General features: G+C 29.4%; 1 protein-coding gene across 1 annotated transcript in view; it reads left to right on the top strand.

Annotated features, from left to right (window-relative positions):
* Nucleotides 1-20,124, top strand: part of LOC136072011 (carbonic anhydrase 7-like) — a 56,238-nt gene that overhangs the window by 3,829 nt on the left and 32,285 nt on the right. The window contains exons 2-4 of the mRNA XM_065819477.1: nt 2,704-2,725; nt 5,222-5,305; nt 11,119-11,346. Coding sequence (XP_065675549.1) covers nt 2,704-2,725; nt 5,222-5,305; nt 11,119-11,346 — 334 coding nt within the window. The remainder of the gene's footprint in view (nt 1-2,703; nt 2,726-5,221; nt 5,306-11,118; nt 11,347-20,124) is intronic.

Here is a 20,124-nt window from a genome sequence, read left to right on the forward strand (position 1 = left end):
GTAAAACTGACATAAAATTGCAATTGTAGTAAAATAAATGTCGTAATGCTTTCCATTTGGCATCATAGTAAGCAATTAAAAATTTATGCATAAATAACTTTGATATAATTACAAACATAATTATAGAAAAATAAATGTTTATGGCAAAATCACAAAAGTAATGTTAATGACAAAATTACAAAAACGGAAAAATTCTTCGAAACTTATCTACTTTTTTTGTTTTTAATTCTCAAAGATTATAGCAATGCGATTGGCTGCATATTTTCATGTTTGCTTTTTCCCAAGACAGACATGATGGGAAAAACTAAAGAGCTGATGTTCGAGGAAAAAAACTAGACGAATAAGCGTTTTTGGAGCACTTAGGAACAGTCACAGAAAAAGGATGACACTTAATTGAATGACGAGTAACACGAAAATGAATTTTAGTAGATGGCACAAGAGACGCTAGCTCTTTCGAGCAGTGCCCATTATAGTATTTGTAGAAAAGAGAAAGAGAAGCAACATTACGACGATGTGATAATGGTTGAAGGTTGGCTGCAAGAGCAGGTCCAACTATGTTTACAATGCGTTTTTGCACCTTGTCTAAAAGAGAAAGGGCATCATTAGAAGATCCGCCCCAGATATGGCAACAGTATTCCATACAAGGCCGGATTTGAGATTTATAGAGGTAGAGAATAGAATCCAGAGTAAGAAAGTGGCGAGCTCGATAAAGAGATGCAACCTTAGCAGATGCTAATTTTGCAACCGATTTGATATATGGTTTCCAAAAAAGATTGGAAGTAAGAGTTAATCCTAGAAGATGAAGAGTAGGTGACTCATCGAGTACATCACCGTTCATAAATATAGGAAGATCTAAATTATTGCGATAACGATTGGCTAAAAAAAATTGAGTTTTATCTGAATTAAAGTTCACCAGCCACTGTGAGCCCCATGCTGTAGCAGAAGTGAGATCCTTTTCAAGCTCAAATGCCCCCTCCAGGCAATCAGAGGGTGTTGGTTTCTTATCACGACAAGAATAAATGGTAGTATCATCAGCAAACAATGCCACCTTAGATGTGAGAATATCTGGAAGATCGTTAATGTAAATTAAAAAGAGTATAGGGCCAAGGATAGAACCTTGAGGAACCCCTGAAGTTACAGAATAAGAAGAAGAGTGTTGTCCATCGAGGACAACTTTTATGCTACGATTGGAAAGGAAGGATTCAATGATCTTAAAGATGTTGCCAGATACACCATAAGAAGAAAGCTTATGGAGAAGACCAGCATGCCAAACTTTATCAAAAGCTTTTGAAATGTCAAGAGCGATGGCCTTAACCTCTCCACCTTCATCTAATGCACGATAAAACCTGTCAGTTATTACTGTTAGCAAATCAGCTGTAGAACGAGAAGATCGAAATCCATATTGATGGTCAGAAAGTAAGTTATTAGATTCAAGATGAGAAATTAAGTGTTTGTTAATTAAAGATTCAAAAACCTTGCTTATGATAGGAAGAAGACTTATGGGACGGTAGTTAGACGAATCAGATCGCTCCCCAGAATTTTTGAAGATAGGGATAACAGATGCGGCTTTCCAGCAGGCTGGAAAAACAAGACTCTGATAAGCACTTGTTGAATAGTTTTGAGAGTATAGACGACAGCTCTGGAGAACACTTCTGCAAGACAATAGCAGGTACCTCTCTCAACTCTTTAACTCCGAAACACGAACCTTGACGAGCAAGGCCGCTGCGCGTAGAAACTAAGTTGAGCGCGGTACTTCCAGGGACGTTGTGAGAGTCGAACTCCGAACCTCTCGCTTATAAAGCGAGCGCTCTTATCACTACACCACTACCGCATTAGAGTAGTGACATGATGCTAAATCATATCTATTTTGAAAAGTTCGTATATAAATATTCTTATGTTTCACATAAGAAAGTTTGTGAAGTTTTGTATGTGAGAATGCACACACTTTGTTTTTTACACTCAACATCAGCTTTTGCTCAGTCTTTGGCTGGACTTTCTTGGTAGCTCTAATTCATTTATTTTTGAAGTCTTTAATGTTTTTGGGTTCTTTTACATTGGTGGATAGCAGTATTTTTCAACCAAATCTACTTTATATTCTCTAAGCCAGTTTAAAGTTGTCCCAGAGTAGTGACATGATGTTAAATCAGGCCAAAATAACGGGTTACCCGTGTGTGTTCTTAAAAATGGCAAAAAAAAAGGTTAAGTTAACCGGAGATTTCTGTTCGCTAAAGTTTGAACAGAAATCTCCGGTTTTCTATCTAAGGCATCTTTTACTTTTTTACCAAGATCTCGTCTAACAAAACACTTTTTTTTCCTGATTTTGTTTTGATTGTTCCAGTGTCCTTAAATAGTTTCACAACACTCTTCACTGTTCTCAAAGCAATCTGCAACTCTTTAGAAATTATTTTGTTTGATACACCAGGATTTTCAACAAGAAAAAGCAAAATTATTTCTCGCTTCTTATCTTCATTTGATGACATTTCAATTAAAACTAATTGTTTTGATAACAGAGTTGGTTAAATTTTGAATAACACTAATACAATTTTAAAACAATTAGCTATCTAAAATGATGTACGGTTTCTGTAAACACCACATCAAAACATACGGAGATTTTTTCTGGTACATGTCTTAGGTCACAGAATCAGCAAGCGTCCTATTTAAGATATCTAAATTCTAAGTTAGACCTAATGATTAAAAATTTAGATTGCAGAAAAACTTGCTACAGGTAATTGGTACCGTAAAAAACAAGTTCATTTTAAAACCTTGTACCTTAAAGCTAAAGTTTTACTTTTCTTTTCAGTTTTGAAATTGCAAATTTTGTCTTTGTTTATCTGACTGTTACCTTTTTTTATCAATGATATTTTAATATTTGAAAATGTATCCAATTTTAAATACATTACTAGAAAAATACTCTATTATGACTTAGTCAGAATATTCTTGGTACCTCTTATCCTACAATTGGTTTCAGTTTTAACATGTCTAAATTGAATGACGAGCAGTGTTTATCTTACTTGCTTGCTGCTTAATATGCATGATCGTCTAACAAAATAAAATTTACTAACAATTTATACAAGTTAGTAAATTTTATTTTGCAAAAGATAAGCTGAAAGCGATTTTTAAATAAAGTAAACAAATTGATAATTTATAGAACATTATTCAAAAAACACCATCAAATTTGGAACAAGGACACTAAAAAGGAAGTAAAATGACTTGAACTTGCTAAAATGGCTTAGTAACTTTATAATAAAGCAGTAATACAAGATTGAATAATAAAAATGATATAACTATCCTTTCAATTTTAAAATAGTAATAACACCACAAATGTTTTATATGTATTGTAAAATATATATATATATATATATATATATATATATATATATATATATATATATATATATATATATAGAGAGAGAGAGAGAGAGAGAGAGAGAGAGAGAGAGAGAGAGAGAGAGAGAGAGTTTTAAACAAATCTAATAGTATTAATAAGTAAAGAGTTTTAAACAAATCTAATAGTATCTTGTAAGTAATGCATACAGTTTTTATTGGCTTTTAGCTTTTTTTTTGGCACGACTCAATACTAGATTACTATGATGCATATCTTTATATTACCAGTGTAGCTAAATACATTACATTTCCAGCAACAAAAATTTTTTTTTGTGCTAGTAATAACTTTTATGGAGTAAACTCCATTTTACGATTCGGAACTTTTACGATTCGGATTTTACGATTTTACCATTCGGTATTATGGAGTAAACTCCATTTTACGATTCGGTACATTTTACGATTCGGATTTTACGATTTTACGATTTGGTAGCTTTCTAAAGTAGAAGAAACATTAGTTGTGCAGTGATACCAATTGTGGTTTACAAAGTCAGCTAAATTAGTTGATTATATCATCATACACTGCAGCAGACTATGCAACTAGAAAATTATCTTTGGATATTATATTTTAGTTAAAGTTGAGAGTCTTAAATTTTTTGTTGTTTCTCTCAAAATAACTTCCTAAAAGATGAGATATATTTTTGCATTTAACATAATAGATACTAAATCATTGCTAAAACTTATAGTCAAGGTAGAATTTGAAATAGAATTATGTAGCTATCTTTTTTTGATGCACTGTGCTTTCTTTTTTTTAATTAAATCCTGTTTGATTATGTACTTAAGCAACACAATATTTGGCAGCAGACTTTTTTGCATCATTTTTTTTGCATCAAGTATAATTACTTTATTTACTAATATATGAATTCCAATACAGCATAAAAAAAACAAAAAAATATATTCAACTTTTTGAAAATTAGCTCAAGAAGCTTTGATATACGAGCTTTTTATAAAGCATTTATGCAAATTTAATATATTCTTAATTTTTTTGAAATAGTTTTTTAGTACTTTTAAGATAAAAATAGAAAAACACTTTTGCATGAAATAAAGTGTTGGTATTGCATTCTTTAGAAAAAGGGTTGGAATTTCGACCGTAGAAGAGGATATATGATATACTCTTAGTAAGGTATAATTTTCTAGCTTTTAAGCTAGAAAATTATACCTTTAAGATATAAAATTGTATGACGCTACTTCTAATATAATTTAGGTATTAATTAGTTTATATTTTTTTACTTTAAAAGGTAGAAACTCATAATTTACAAAACTTATAATTTTGATTGTCACTATGAGTTCTAGTTTTAATTAGATTCATGCCATCATGCAAAGTTTATTAAAAGTCTGCAAATGTCCAAAATATATACTTATTTTGTGTGTTCGAAAAAGTTATGAGAGCACTTATTTTTAAAAATTTGACAGGTATTAAGAAAGTTGGTATAAAAACTAAAAAAAAATCTTAAAAATATAAAGTGTTACATAATTTACTGTTATAATCCTAATGAGTACACAACGCAATATCTGGTAACATTTATAAATTTTGAAAATGCAAAGCATTATTAAGCTGTAACACAAATCATATCATAAATTCAGCCTTCAGAATTTAGGTCAGCATTCGGCAATGCCAACCTAACTGCCAACCTTCAAGTGTTTGAGGTCGGCAAAAAATTGTAAATCTTGTTTCTATGTTTTATGGTAACCTTTTAGTGTAAAATTTTTTTTGGCGACCTGATGCCAATCTCTAACAGTTTGAGGTTGGTAGTTTATTGCCGACTTCAATTTTCCTGATTCTGAGGGTTGTAAATTTTTTAAATCTAGTTTGTTTAAAAGTTTTCTAATTTTTTAAAAGAGTTTTTAATTTTATTTTTAATTTATAATTTAGATGAAAGTGCACATCATGGAGATTGGGAATACAGCCTATTGTCTGATACAGGTAATTTAAAGTTTTTGATTAGTTTTTAAAAAGTAAAAATAATATTCACTGTAAGCTACAGTGACTGCCTGAATTAAAGTTTTTAACATTCAGTTTTTGTTATTAAAAAGCCTATAATGGAATGGTTGAAATAAAATTTTTACATGTTGAGACTGTAGATAATGATTAAAATTATTAAAGTTCATATTTAACATATTTTAAGAAGAAAAAAAATTTATCACATGTCTGAACTTTATTTTGCTCATATTATAAATGCATTAAAATGAGTTTAAATATTCTTAATTTTAAAATACAATTAAATTTTTTCTAATCAAGCTTTAATCTTTAACTAAAAAAACTTATAAAAAGCCTTTATTTGTAAAATTGTTATTTACATTAGGCTGAATAAAAATCAGTATTGTCAAAATGTTGTTTTAGGATCACTTTAACAATTTATGCAGAAAACCTGTCTTGGGTCAACTAAAACTTATCTTCATGCTTGGTGATTGAAATTTAGAACACTTCATTGATTGTTTGTTCGATTTAAATTTTGATGAACATTGATCATTTTTTTAGTCAGTTTTTAATGCATTTATATTTTTGTTTGTACTTTTTTTTAGTGGGAAATGTAATATTTATGTAATGTCCACCAAATAAATAAAATTTGAACCCTTTATGAACATGAAAATCCAAAATTCTATTATTATAAAACTATATCTTTAGCTATCTTATTTATGTTATTTATGATATGTTATTAGCTTTGTTATGCTATGTTATTTATATTATATTAGCTATGTTATATTATGTTATTATAAAGCTATATCTTTAGCTATGTCCTCCAAATAAATAAAATTTGAACCCTCTATGAACATGAAAATCCAAAATTATATTTTATAAAACTATATCTTTAGCTATGTTATAAAGAATGCTTTTAAACATGTTTATTAAAAAAAAAAAAGGAGTTTTTTTCACAATTTTTGTAAACATTTTAAAGTGGTAATGTAAACTTAAATGTACCAAGCTATTTTCTTACAAATTTTATTGAAAGAACTCTTACGACAAGACAAATTTTGAAGTATAAAATAAACAAACTTAAATTTTTATCTTTAAGTAGTTTGACTAACATCTTTTAGGTTGTTAAATCCTCTTTTATCAAGTGAATCTATTTGTCATTAAGTATTATTACATACTTAATGACAAATAGCATTTTTTTGTATCATATTCCTATTTGACAAGAACAATAAATGTAGACAATGCATATCAGTAAAGAACCTGTTACTGTGAAATCTAGTTGCTTTATCCATCTGTGAATAAAGTATTATGTTCAGTCTCTGTATTGATGGTTACAAGTTTGACTACCTATATTTAAGAAATTATAACCAATCTTCAAAAATGGTACCGTCTTAATTCTGATGTTTATTTTGGTGAAGAGGTATAGTTCCTTTTTGCTGAATATAAAGTTGGGAAGTATATGATATTTTATTTTAAAGTCGTCAGTTATAAATTATCTGGATCTGTGTATGATGCTAATTTATTTTGTATGTATTAGAGTTTAGATTATTGTGAGAATATTGCCTTTACTCTGGAAAGAGTTGACAATGATAACTTTTGTGAAAATAGACATGGTAGAGAGCTATAATTAAATAATAAAACTCTTGGTAAGTTTTATTATTTAATTATAGCTTTTGTGGTTTTTATAATAACTTTTTAAAAGTAGTATCTCTTGTTTTGCATATTATGTAAGAAATAGTGTTAAAGCTGTATAAAAAAGTGTTGAGTATTTTCACACAGCGGAAATTTTAAGTCTTGACTGTAATATGTAATATAGAGAGCGCCCTGATATTTTCACCCTGATATCTTGAGATATCAGGGTGAAGATATCAGGGTTCAAAAAATCAACGAACGTATGAATGTTTGTTATACAAAAGACAACAAAACGAATGTCACATTTGTTACTTTTACTTATGCAAATTTCAGCGTTGCCTAAAATTTTTCAAAATGAATGCATTACTTCATCAATTTTTTTTCAAAATAATAAAGCAATTGATAGTTTTTTATTTATTATAAAAAACACATATTCACAATAAAAAACACTTAGTTACTAAAATTTTAAGCGCATTTTCAAAGACTTTTAATGAAACTTTACTTTATTGCTTTATTCAATAGAACAAAGAAAGTGAATATGTTTTAGGATGGTTTTTGCATGGGTTTACATAAGCATGCAAAATTTTACTTAAAATGAATGCATTTGCAATTACTTTTAAAAAAACATGCGGAAACATTATGATTGCTTTTTTCTATAGCGTGCTTTCTTTTTAAATTTTCTTATTCTCCTTAAAGTGAAATAATTTTTGTTCGCAAATACTTTCCAAAGTTTTTAAAGTAATTTTTAAGTTTTGCTAAAAAATACATAATCTCAACTCTATAACTTCAAAACACGAACCTTGACGAACAAGGTTGCTGCGCTGAGAAACAAGTTGAGCACGGTACTACCAGGGACGTGGTAGTACCGCGCTTAATGTTTATTAAAGTTAAAATTTTGAATTTAACAACACCAATAATATGATATTTATATTAACTTATTAAATATTTATTATATTATGATATTATTATTTTTAAAAGGTTTTAAAAAAAATGTGAAAACAACTAAGCATCTTTTCAATGTTGAAGAAAGATGGTACAGTGGAGCGTATCATTAAACGCAAAGGAGATGAATTGTGTTATGACTCAAGGAAAATTAAATATATGGCCAAAAGATATAGAGTTTATGTTTTGGAACACTTTAAATGGAATGCCGCCAAGTAATAAAAAACATAGGCAAGAACTAAGCTGGATTCATATTAACAAATCAAATGAGTGTTTCTCTTGTTGTTTGCCAAAAGTTTTCAAATATTAGCAATGCAACTGTTTCAGTAGCTATAGGATATAAATTTTGGAAAAGAACATACTTGTTACACCACAATAAAGATGATGGGCATAATGCCTGTATTTCTAAATAACGAAAGAACCTTTACAATATAGTTCTAAGTCTTGAGAAAACTGTATCAACATCAATTTTAAGAACTTCTGATAATCACCAAGAAGATTTAGTAGACTTTTTTGGACATCATATTTTGTTGTTAAAGAGAACCTTGCATTTAAAAATTTCCTTAGCTGTGCAAGCTACAAAAGCTAAATGGTAGCTTGCTAAAATTCTGTTTTGTCAATTTCGTCTGACTTGAAATGCGACTTAAGTTTAGATGTATTAAATGCTCATTTTATTGCTATTTTATCTAACTGTTATACTAATAAGAGTATTACTGAACAAAAAACAGTTTTTTTAAGATCTGTAAAAAATGGTATTTCAGTAACTATAATTGCTGGTATTAACTCACCACTGACAATTGATGCCGATGGTATATTAAATGCAATAGAATTTGTTTAAAAAAAATTTAACAACAGAAAAAATGGATCAAGATTTTTTTAAACAAAGTCTATGCAAAAACTGTAAATGTTAACTTTTGATGGTACATCTGTAATGTCTGGAAATAAAGCTGGTATTTAAACTGAAATCCGAAATAAAAACCTTAGTATAGTATTGCACGGCACATAGATTAGAACTTTCTGTGTTAGACAGTAAAGTTTGATATTTATTTAAAAAAGTTTGATGACAACATCAATAGTTTGTTTTGTTTTTACTATTATTCATCGCAGCAAAGATAAAAGCTGAAAGAAATTGCTTTTTTTCAGATAAAGAGTTTAAAGAGCATGGGAGAAGAATATTCATTGGTTAGCTATCCAGGAAAGGGCATTTAAATTGCTTGAAACTGATTACAAAGTTATTATTTATGATTAAAAAAGCAATGCAAACAAGAAAGAGGAAACTGTACAAAACGCTAGTATTTTTCTGGTTCATAAAAGGTCCACAATTTTTATTTTATTTACATTTTATTTAAGATATTGTTATATCGCTTACAATATTATTTTTCGAGTTTCAAAAAAAAAATATTTTAATTTTTGACTTTTTTGCTCTACTAGATGCGTTATCAGTTAATCCAGACTCGAATATCGGATGTTTCCTAGATAATTTAGAAGTAAAAAACAATTAGTTAAACTACAAAGGTATGTTCTAACAGCATTAAAAAAGCATAATTTAAAGAGAGTTAATGACATTAAGATTATTAGACAACAACCAAAAGATTATTTTAATAAAAAAAATGTTTTATTAAATTATTGGCAAAGCAAAACAATATATAGACAAATGATTCCGCCACGATTTTAATCAACAGCTATTAAAATCCTTAACCACAATCTTTGATTGTAAAAACTGGTCAAAATTGTTTACAGGTTCGCTAAAGATAAAAAAATGGGGATTTAGTGAAATAAAAAGTGTTAGCAACTTTTTTGAGGATAATAATATGATAAGCTCAGAAACTTCTAAATTATGTGTATTGCAGTGGCCTTCATTCAGGGAGAATGTTTCTAAACTGAGGGTAAACAAATTCTATGTTGAGCATTTACAGAGATATCTTGCTGAAAAATCGGCAAGTATAAATGTTTTGTTAGAGATTATTCTGACTTTCAGCGCTTCAGCGGCAAGTTGTGAACGCAGTTTTTCTTGTTTGAACTACATTAAATGCAAACACCATAAATTGCCCCATAATCATGTCAAAAATTAGATTGACACAGCGGTTGGTAATAGATATTTGGAAGGTTATAAATCAAAAAGTACTGGCAAATTTTAAATGCTTTTATATAAACATAAAAATTAATATATAAATATTAATGAAACGTCATTTCGCAATTTATATTTTTTTAGTTTTTTAATTTTAATATCGTAACGTTTATTAGAAAATAAAATTAACGAACTAATTTGAAAAAAATTCACTGTTTTGTATCATTGGGTAACAGTTTACAATTATTGTATATTAATAATCATTAATTTGCGTGCACTTGTGTGAAAAACTGTTTTGAAGAAATTGTGTGCAAATGTGTGAAAAATTGTTTAGAAAATGTAAAAATTGATGAAATTCAGTTAGTTAATAAATATATCCAAGTTATCTTTGGTATATCTAATAACTTATTAAATAGAATAAAATTTATTTGAAAATAAATCTCCATATATATATATATATATATAGATATATATATATATATATATATATATATATATATATATATATATATATATATATATATATATATATATATAAATATATATATATATATATATATATATATATGTATATATATATATATATATATATATATATATATATATATATATATATATATATATATATTGTGCATACATTTTCTATTTATTATAATAAATACTTTTAAAATACTATTAATTAAATACCAAATAAATAAAAAAATTATAAATGTATTAACATCTAAACTAGAGAATAACTGACGGCAGTTAAAAAATAATTTTTTTTTTAAACTTCCAAATGAATGACCTTGCTTGTTTATGACAACACTTTTTTTCTCATAACAAAAAAACAATTGTTCTCGATCCAATTAATTTATTTCTTCATTGCACGTACCAAAAATGTTTTCTACGTGTCTCAAGTATAAAAGTTCAATTTGTTTCTTGTGTACTTTTACTATTTTTTCAACTTGGATGTAATAGGTTTTCAAGCTAATAAGTTCAACCTTTATGTAAGATTCTCTATATAACTACTTTATGTGTTACCAATAAAAAGAACAAATTATATCTTATAAACATTCCCTGCAATATTGTATATATTTTTTACTGTTTTATCTGCACCTTTTTGTCAAGCATAAGAATTTGTTAACAGAAATTGTCAAGATGTTAATTATAAAATTACAAATTCTAATTATATTTTTAGGTCCACAGTATTGGGGATATGATCATCCAATTTGCAATGGAAAAAGGCAATCTCCCATTAACATAATAGAGAATCAAGCTTTCTACAGTACAGCTCTCACACCTCTTATACTTTTCAACTACTCAACTTTGTTTAATAATACTAGTTATTACCTAACAAATAATGGTCATACTGTAATTCTTGGAATGGATGCCAATAGTAGCCTATCAATTGGTCTTTTTTGGAGAGGTATTTTGTTACTGGATTTTTTTATTTTTTGTTTATAGAGAATTCATCACTAATACAGTTATATTTATTATGCTTATTAGTGATTGACCAAAATTCTGTTTTGGTATTGGTTTCGGCCAAAACCGAAATTTTGGTATCGATTCAAATTGAAATTTCGATTTAAATTGATACCGAAGTTTTGGTTTTGGTACTATTTATAAATTCTGTAAAAGCGTAATTTCGGTTAAAAAACATACCAAAAGCTGAAAATTTTGTAAGGTTTAAAATTTTTTTTTAGTTCAGAAAAATAGTTATAGAGAATTTAAAAAAAAAATAAAGTTATAGAAAATATTTTACTATTTTTAAATGAAATTTTAAGCCCTTTGTTTATAAATTACTTAACTTTTTAGTTACTAATATATATATATATATATATATATATATATATATATATATATATATATATATATATATATATATATATATATATATATAGATATATATATTTATATATATATATATATATATATATATATATATATATATATATATATATATATATATATATATATATAAGAAGTCATTAAAAAAAATACCATATTAATTTTTCTGGTTCCTTTTGATATGTGTATTAAAAAAATGTTTTTTTTTTTTTTCATGAGCACCCCTATGGCTGGTCCCAGCAGTCCGAAAATTAGAAAATTTATAATTTTTGTAAATAATAAGGGGGGCAGGGTCACTTACAAATATTTTAAAGATATCTTAAGGGTTATTTTTGTAGCCTAATATATCTATTTTTAGATTATGTTTTGTTTTATTGCAAAAGATGATGGAAAGGGTTAGCCCTACCTATTTAAATACATGTTTGCATATTTGGGAGGTAGGGGGGAATGTTTAAGTTAAAAAAATCCGTAATTTTTAAAATTTTTATCTTAGTGTAAATAAAAATAATGCAAACAAAAATAGTTTTCGAAAAATATCTCATTGTGAAGTTTTTCTTGTTGGAAAAAGAATTGGAACAATACCTAATACACAATTGCCAACTAAAAAAACTGTATTGCAATATTACCATTACAGAGATCTTATGCTAAGAGCTGATTTTCCAAAGAGCTGATTTTCTTCAGTTAGTATAGCTTCATGTCCTCTTGGTGATTTCTTTACTGCACAATGTGCTGAAATAGGCGGTTGTCTCCAAAAATGTTTACCATGCGTTGTTTATGAGGTGAAGAAAATATGGCAAAAAGCAGGAATTCCTTTTATTAATACTGACAAGCATATCAGGTTTTTATAAATTTAAAATAATTTTAATTTTTAGTTTAATCCAATTTCAAATTTATGTTATATAAGTAGCAATTATAAAGTCATACAATTTTATATATTTATAATAAATTACATTAATTTTAATGCATTCTTCTACATTTGTTTTAGAGACAAGATTGTTGACTTGGAAAAGAAGAGAAAAGATTTAAACAAACACAGGAACCGTTTAAGTACAATTTTAGTTTTAAAAAGAGAACAGTTTTCAAGAATGCTAGAGGAGGTATTTGATGTAAGTCAAAAGAATTGTGAAGGTATTATTATGAAAGATAAAACTAAAGATATAAAAACTAGAAGAGAAGATGCAGATTTTCTTAATGACCAGAAAGGAGCGCGTGTTCAGAAAATGTTGGGTAAAGATAAAATTTCACAAAAATTTGTAAAAAACAAAACAAAAAGAAAAATGAAAATAAAAAATCAAAGAATAAAAGAGTCCGTAAGAAAACAGAAAGAGTTGGTTACTGAGAAATATGAAAACACAACAAAAAATTTTAATACTTTAGATGATAACCAAGATGAAGAGTATCTACAGCCTTCTAGAAAAATTAGAAAATCTAATGTTGTTCCTCTTATTGTTCCAAAAAATATAGGAAAAGATTTAGCTCCAACAGCATCAGGATATGGAATAAGTTCGACTGCACTGAGTGCAACTCTTGCTTCTCTTATAAACAATAGTTCTGGAACGACATATGATTTTTCTATTTCTAAACGAAGTATTTTGAAGCAGAAAAATTAAGTATAAGAAAAACTGCCTGTAATATTAAAGACAACTTTATTACATTGGCTAAGGGTAAAAGTCTTACTGTGCATTTTGACTCAAAAATTATGTTAGAAATGAAAGAACTTGGTAAAGAAAAAGTTGAAAGAGTAGCTGTACTAATCAGTTCACCAGATCTCTCAGAATCCCAACTTTTGGGTATTTTAATTGTGGAAGATGGCACTGCTGAGTCTCTTGGGAAAGCAATCAAAAAAACTTTACAAGACTGGGAGCTATTTGACTATGTTGATTGTCTGTCCTTTGACACCACTGTTACAAATACTGGTTGGCTAAAAGGAGTCTGTACTCTTATTGAGCATTGGAGAGGAAAAGCTTTAATTTGGATGGCTTGTCGTCATCACGTTTATGAATTACATTTAAAGGTAAATATTGAAAAAATTATATAATATTTTTATATTTATTTATATATTTGATTAATAATATTTCTTGATGAATTAAATGCTTTATTAATAAAATTTATTTAAATGATTTGAAATAAACATCTTTTAGCACTTCTCAAATGTTCTTACTGGTGGTAAAACAAGTGGACCAAAGACTGAGTTGTTTGATAGGCTGAAGGGTAATTGGAAATCGATTCTTGAAAAGAAGATAAATTATGATAACCTAAAAAGATTTGACTTAGAAAAAAAAAAAATATCTATTTTGGAAAAGCAGGTTGGTTTATTTGTCTTATTTAGATTAATGTGTTTAGTAATAAGTTTTAATAATAAAGTTTTTTGAAATTTAGGCTTCTGAATCATTAACATTCCTTCAAAATTGCCTAGATAATGATATATTTCCAAGAAATGACTACCAGTATTTTATACAATTAGCAGTTCTTTGGTTAGGTGGCAAAGTAACAAAATTTCAATTTAGATTTCCAATGGCTTTGTATCATGCCAGGTTTATGGCACAGGGTGTTTATTATTTAACATATGATCTTCTTCAGCCACAATTCAGTAACTTATGTCCTAACATAATATCATTGCAAGAGGGAAAGCTGATTTATGAAATTGCTTCATTTACAGCACTATTTTATGTTCCATGGTTTATGAAAGCTCCTATTCCTGCCATAGCACCTTCTTTAGATCTAAAAGCTATTAATGAAATGATACAATATTCTGAATTCAGTTTCAAACCAGCAGAAGCCGTACTGAAATCACTTAAAAAGCACAATTGGTATTTAAATGAAAGATTTGTGGTTATGTGTCTTGCTGATAAATGTTTACCTGTAGATCAGCTACAAAAATTAGCTCTTAAATTAGCTCAAACAGCGAAGCCCACCAGTTATAAGACGGGGTAACTGAATTCCGAAATTTTTACTGACAATGAAAAAAAAATAACTAAAAATATTGAAGACTTTATTGGTTCTGAAAGCTGGTTTTTTATTTGATTTATTAAAAATGACATTACACGAGACAGAATGGCTTAAAACTAGTTCATCAAACTGGGAAAAATTTTCAGGTTATATTAGATTTAAAAATTATGTCACTGGTCTTCTTGTTGTAAATGATTGTGCAGATTGTGCTATTAAACTTGGTCAAGACTTCATTAAAACTTTCAGAAACGAAGAAGATAGCAAAGCTAATTTATTAGTTGTTGCAGATCATAGGCTAAAATTTCAGACAACAGAAAAAAAATCTTGGTTAAAAAATTTAAAATAATCTTTCTTTAAAAAATAAATGCAAATGTAAAAATATTTTTTATTTAAAATATGAAGGAAAAAATATATACTCCCCCCCCCTACCTCTCAAATATAAACATCATGTATTTTAATGGGTAGGGCTGACCATTTCCATCATTTTTTGCAATAAAACAAAACATAATCTAAAAAAAGATATATCAGGCTACAAAAATAACCTTTAAGATATCTTTAAAATATTTGTAAGTGACCCTGCCCCCCTTATTATTTACAAAAATTATAAATTTTCTAATTTTCGAACTGCTGGGACCAACCATAGGGTACTCATAAAAAAAAAAAATTACATTTTTTTAATACACATATCAAAAGGAACCAGAAAAATTATTATGGTATTTTTTTTAATGACTTTGGTGTTTTATGCCCCACCCTAATATATATATATATATATATATATATATATATATATATATATATATATATATATATAATATATATATATATATATATATATATATGTATATATATATATGTATATATATATATGTATATATATATATATATATATATATATATATATATATATATATATATATATATATATATATATATATACAGTTTTAGACAAAACATTTGCAACCAACATCAAACAATGCTAAAAAGTGTTCCTAATTTAACATGTCTTAAAAACAAAACAATGGAATATGCCAATGAAATGTGTTTTTCAGCAAGACAACGATCTGAAACACACTGCAAAAGTAGTCAAGCAGTGAATTCAAGACAACCACCTATCGGTGATGGATTGGCCGCCTCAATCTCTTGATCTCAACCCTATCGAGAACTGTGGGAGATGTCAACCGCAGAATTAATCGTGTTCGTAATAAGGATCAACTGTTTGTACTAATCCAAAAGGCCTGGGCAGCGATTCCACAAAGTTTCATTGGTCACCTGATCGAATCTTTGCCCTGAAGATGCAAGGCTGTGATCGACAACAAAGGATTCACCACGAAATATTGATAGCAAAATACAGCTTGGTCAACATTTTGTCGAGTTGCACTTGTTTTGTCCTGATGGAAATCAACTTTTTTCAATACTTTTGATTAATTTATTTATTTTCGTGTACAAATAATGAACTTTGTGATGAATAAAACCTGAAGAACTTTGTCTCTTAACAGTTACATAGTTATTTCTCTAAATTGAAAAAATGCAGCAATTTTATATAAAGAAACTAAATTAGCATTATTTGGTTGCACTCGTTTTGTCCGATACTGTATATATATATATATATATTAATATATATATATATATATATATATATATATATATATATATATATATATATATATATATATATATATATAAATATATGTATATATATGTATATATATGTATATATATATATATATATATATATATGTATTTATATATATATATATGTATATATATATATATATATATGTATATATATATATATATATATATGTATATATATATATATATATATATGTATATATAAATGTGTATATATATATATATATATATATGTATATATATGTATATGTATATGTATATATTTTTTTTTTTTTCTTTTTTTTTTTTAAAAATCTTCGCTTCCAACAAGGCTGCAAGCAGCCACTAATTAAAGTTGGAAGTTACTGTAAGAGAAAAGATGAAGATTGTAGAGCAAGATAACGATTGACGGACGATTTAAAAGATTGCAAATTATATGAATCAGGAAAGCAAGATGAAGGAAGCGAATTCCAAAGAGCTGATGTTCGAGGAAAAAAACTAGACGAAGCGTTTTTGGAGCACTTAGGAACAGTCACAGAAAAAGGATGACACTTAATTGAATGACGAGTAACACGAGAATGAATTTTAGTGGATGGCACAAGAGACGTTAGCTCTTTCGAGCAGTGCCCATTATAGTATTTGTAGAAAAGAGAAAGAGAAGCAACATTACGACGATGTGATAATGGTTGAAGGTTGGCTGCAAGAGCAGGTCCAACTATGTTTACAATGCGTTTTTGCACCTTGTCTAAAAGAGAAAGGGCATCATTAGAAGATTCGCCCCAGATATGGCAACAGTATTCCATACAAGGCCGGATTTGAGATTTATAGAGGTAGAGAATAGAATCCAGAGTAAGAAAGTGGCGAGCTCGATAAAGAGATGCAACCTTAGCAGATGCTAATTTTGCAACCGATTTGATATATGGTTTCCAAGAAAGATTGGAAGTAAGAGTTAATCCTAGAAGATGAAGAGTAGGTGACTCATCGAGTACATCACCGTTCATAAATATAGGAAGATCTAAATTATTGCGATAACGATTGGCTGAAAAAAATTGAGTTTTATCTGAATTAAAGTTCACCAGCCACTGTGAGCCCCATGCTGTAGCAGAAGTGAGATCCTTTTCAAGCTCAAATGCCCCCTCCAGGCAATCAGAGGGTGTTGGTTTCTTATCACGACAAGAATAAATGGTAGTATCATCAGCAAACAATGCCACCTTAGATGTGAGAATATCTGGAAGATCGTTAATGTAAATTAAAAAGAGTATAGGGCCAAGGATAGAACCTTGAGGAACCCCTGAAGTTACAGAATAAGAAGAAGAGTGTTGTCCATCGAGGACAACTTTTATGCTACGATTGGAAAGGAAGGATTCAATGATCTTAAAGATGTTGCCGGATACACCATAAGAAGAAAGCTTATGGAGAAGACCAGCATGCCAAACTTTATCAAACGCTTTTGAAATGTCAAGAGCGATGGCCTTAACCTCTCCACCTTCATCTAATGCACGATAAAACCTGTCAGTTATTACTGTTAGCAAATCAGCTGTAGAACGAGAAGATCGAAATCCATATTGATGGTCAGAAAGTAAGTTATTAGATTCAAGATGAGAAATTAAGTGTTTGTTAATTAAAGATTCAAAAACCTTGCTTATGATAGGAAGAAGACTTATGGGACGGTAGTTAGACGAATCAGATCGCTCCCCAGAATTTTTGAAGATAGGGATAACAGATGCGGCTTTCCAGCAGGCTGGAAAACAAGACTCTGATAAGCACTTGTTGAATAGTTTTGAGAGTATAGACGACAGCTCAGGAGAACACTTCTGCAAGACAATAACAGGTATGTTGTCTGGGCCACAAGCTGTAGAAGAGTCTAGACAGGAAATCACTTTAGATACAGATGCTGGCGTGATATGAATGTCAAGCAATGGATCAACCTGTTTGTTAGCAGTATCAGGTAGAACGCAACTAGTGGAATCAAGAGATAATATTGATGAAAAGTTTTTAGCAAACAATTCAGCTTTCTCTTTAGGTGAGGTGACAAAGTCTGAACCATACAAGAGAGGTGGAATTATAGATTTGCCCTTTTTATTGATATTATTAAAGATTCTCCAGAAGTCACGAGAGCCTAATTTTTGAGATGAGATACGAGATTTCATGACCTGAGAATAGCGGGTTTTGGCAAAAACTTTTTACAGTTGTTTCTAGCAGTAATAAACAGACGTCTGTTTTCTGGAGAATTGTTTTGCTGATAAATATGGAAGTAACGGTTTCGATTGGCAATCGCAGCAGCACAGTGTGAGGAAAACCATGGAGGAGAGTGAGGCTTGACCTGGAATCGTCGAGAGGGAATAAAAGATTCCATGCCAGCCTGAATCCACGAAGTTATATAAGAAGCACATTTGTCGACAGGAAGTTGAAAGATTTCTACCCAAGGGCCATCACGAAGAAAATCACGGAAAGAATCCCAGTCAGCTTTACTGTAGTTGTAAGAGGTTCGATAGTAGGGGTATTCAGGTGATGAAGAAGAATGAGATATTAGTTTTAAAGAGATCAAACTGTGATCAGAAGCACCTAAGGGTGAATGTGGAGAAACTGAGCACTGACTAGGATCAGAAACAAGACATAAGTCGAGTAGAGAAGGTGAATGATTAGGGTTGTCAGGAAAGCGAGTTGGAAAGTTGACTATTTGAGTTAGGGATTGAGAAAGGCAAAAGTTGTGGGCTTTAATGCCTGCAGAGTCACTGACACTAGAGCTAAGCCATTCAGAGTGGTGAGCATTAAAGTCACCGACAACAACTATATTAGCTGATGGATAAAGAGAGAGGGCTTGGTCAATATGATCAGAAATAACATCAAAAAGAGTACAGTCTTGAGATGAAGGAGATCGATATAGAACAAAGAGAAAGGCAATAGAGTGAAGTGGTGCTAAACGAAAGCACATGAAAGAATAGTCTGTGGATTCAAACCTAGTTTCACGACAAACAGGTGAATTCTTACGAATGTAAATGCCCAGGCCAAGCATGTGACTATCGGAGTCTTTACGAATCAGAGGAAGATAACCATCAACACAAAGATCACATGATGAGACAGCCGAACTCAAATTAGTCTCACAAAGAGCAAGTAGGTCTGGTGAACTTTGCAAGAGATAAGACTCAACAGAAGAAAAGTTACTTCGAAGACCACGAATATTAGTGAATGATAGGTTTAGAGAACTTGGTGATGATGATGGTTTTTTGTGTTTTATAGTTTTTGGTACTTTATTCATTTTTAAATTAGATTGAAGAACTTGACTCAAAGCATAGATAGTACTCAGAACACTGTTTAATAGCCCAAGCAATTGCCTCATTACTACTAATAAACCCTAAGCCGTAACAAAGGTCTCCAAATGTGGCCTCCGCAATACACACCAAAAGTACAAACAGGGACACCATCCATGCGCAACATGGCACTGTTAATACTTTGATATTTTTCAGCTGTTGATGGAATCAGCCTCTCTGAGAGCTACCACAGAGTTCGGGAAACCTGACTACCAGCCGGCCTCAGAACCATAAAACTGAGTTTTAGAGCTGTACCCTCATAAGGAGATAATAGAGTGAGTTGCCTAGTCATAAAAACAGTGACACAAGCAAACCCATGCATTGAGTCAAGAAAATCCAGCATTCAACATCCTAAACTGGAAACAATGTATTAAAAATACATCTGCGCCAGCCTAATAGATGAAGAAGGGGTGCGAGGCTGGTCAACAGATAGAATCTGTTTACCCCTTAAGTCTTTGCCTAGGAGGCCTTCTACAAGACAGTAG

This window comes from Hydra vulgaris, chromosome 15 (assembly GCF_038396675.1).
Source record: "Hydra vulgaris chromosome 15, alternate assembly HydraT2T_AEP".
Classification (NCBI taxonomy): domain Eukaryota; kingdom Metazoa; phylum Cnidaria; class Hydrozoa; order Anthoathecata; family Hydridae; genus Hydra; species Hydra vulgaris.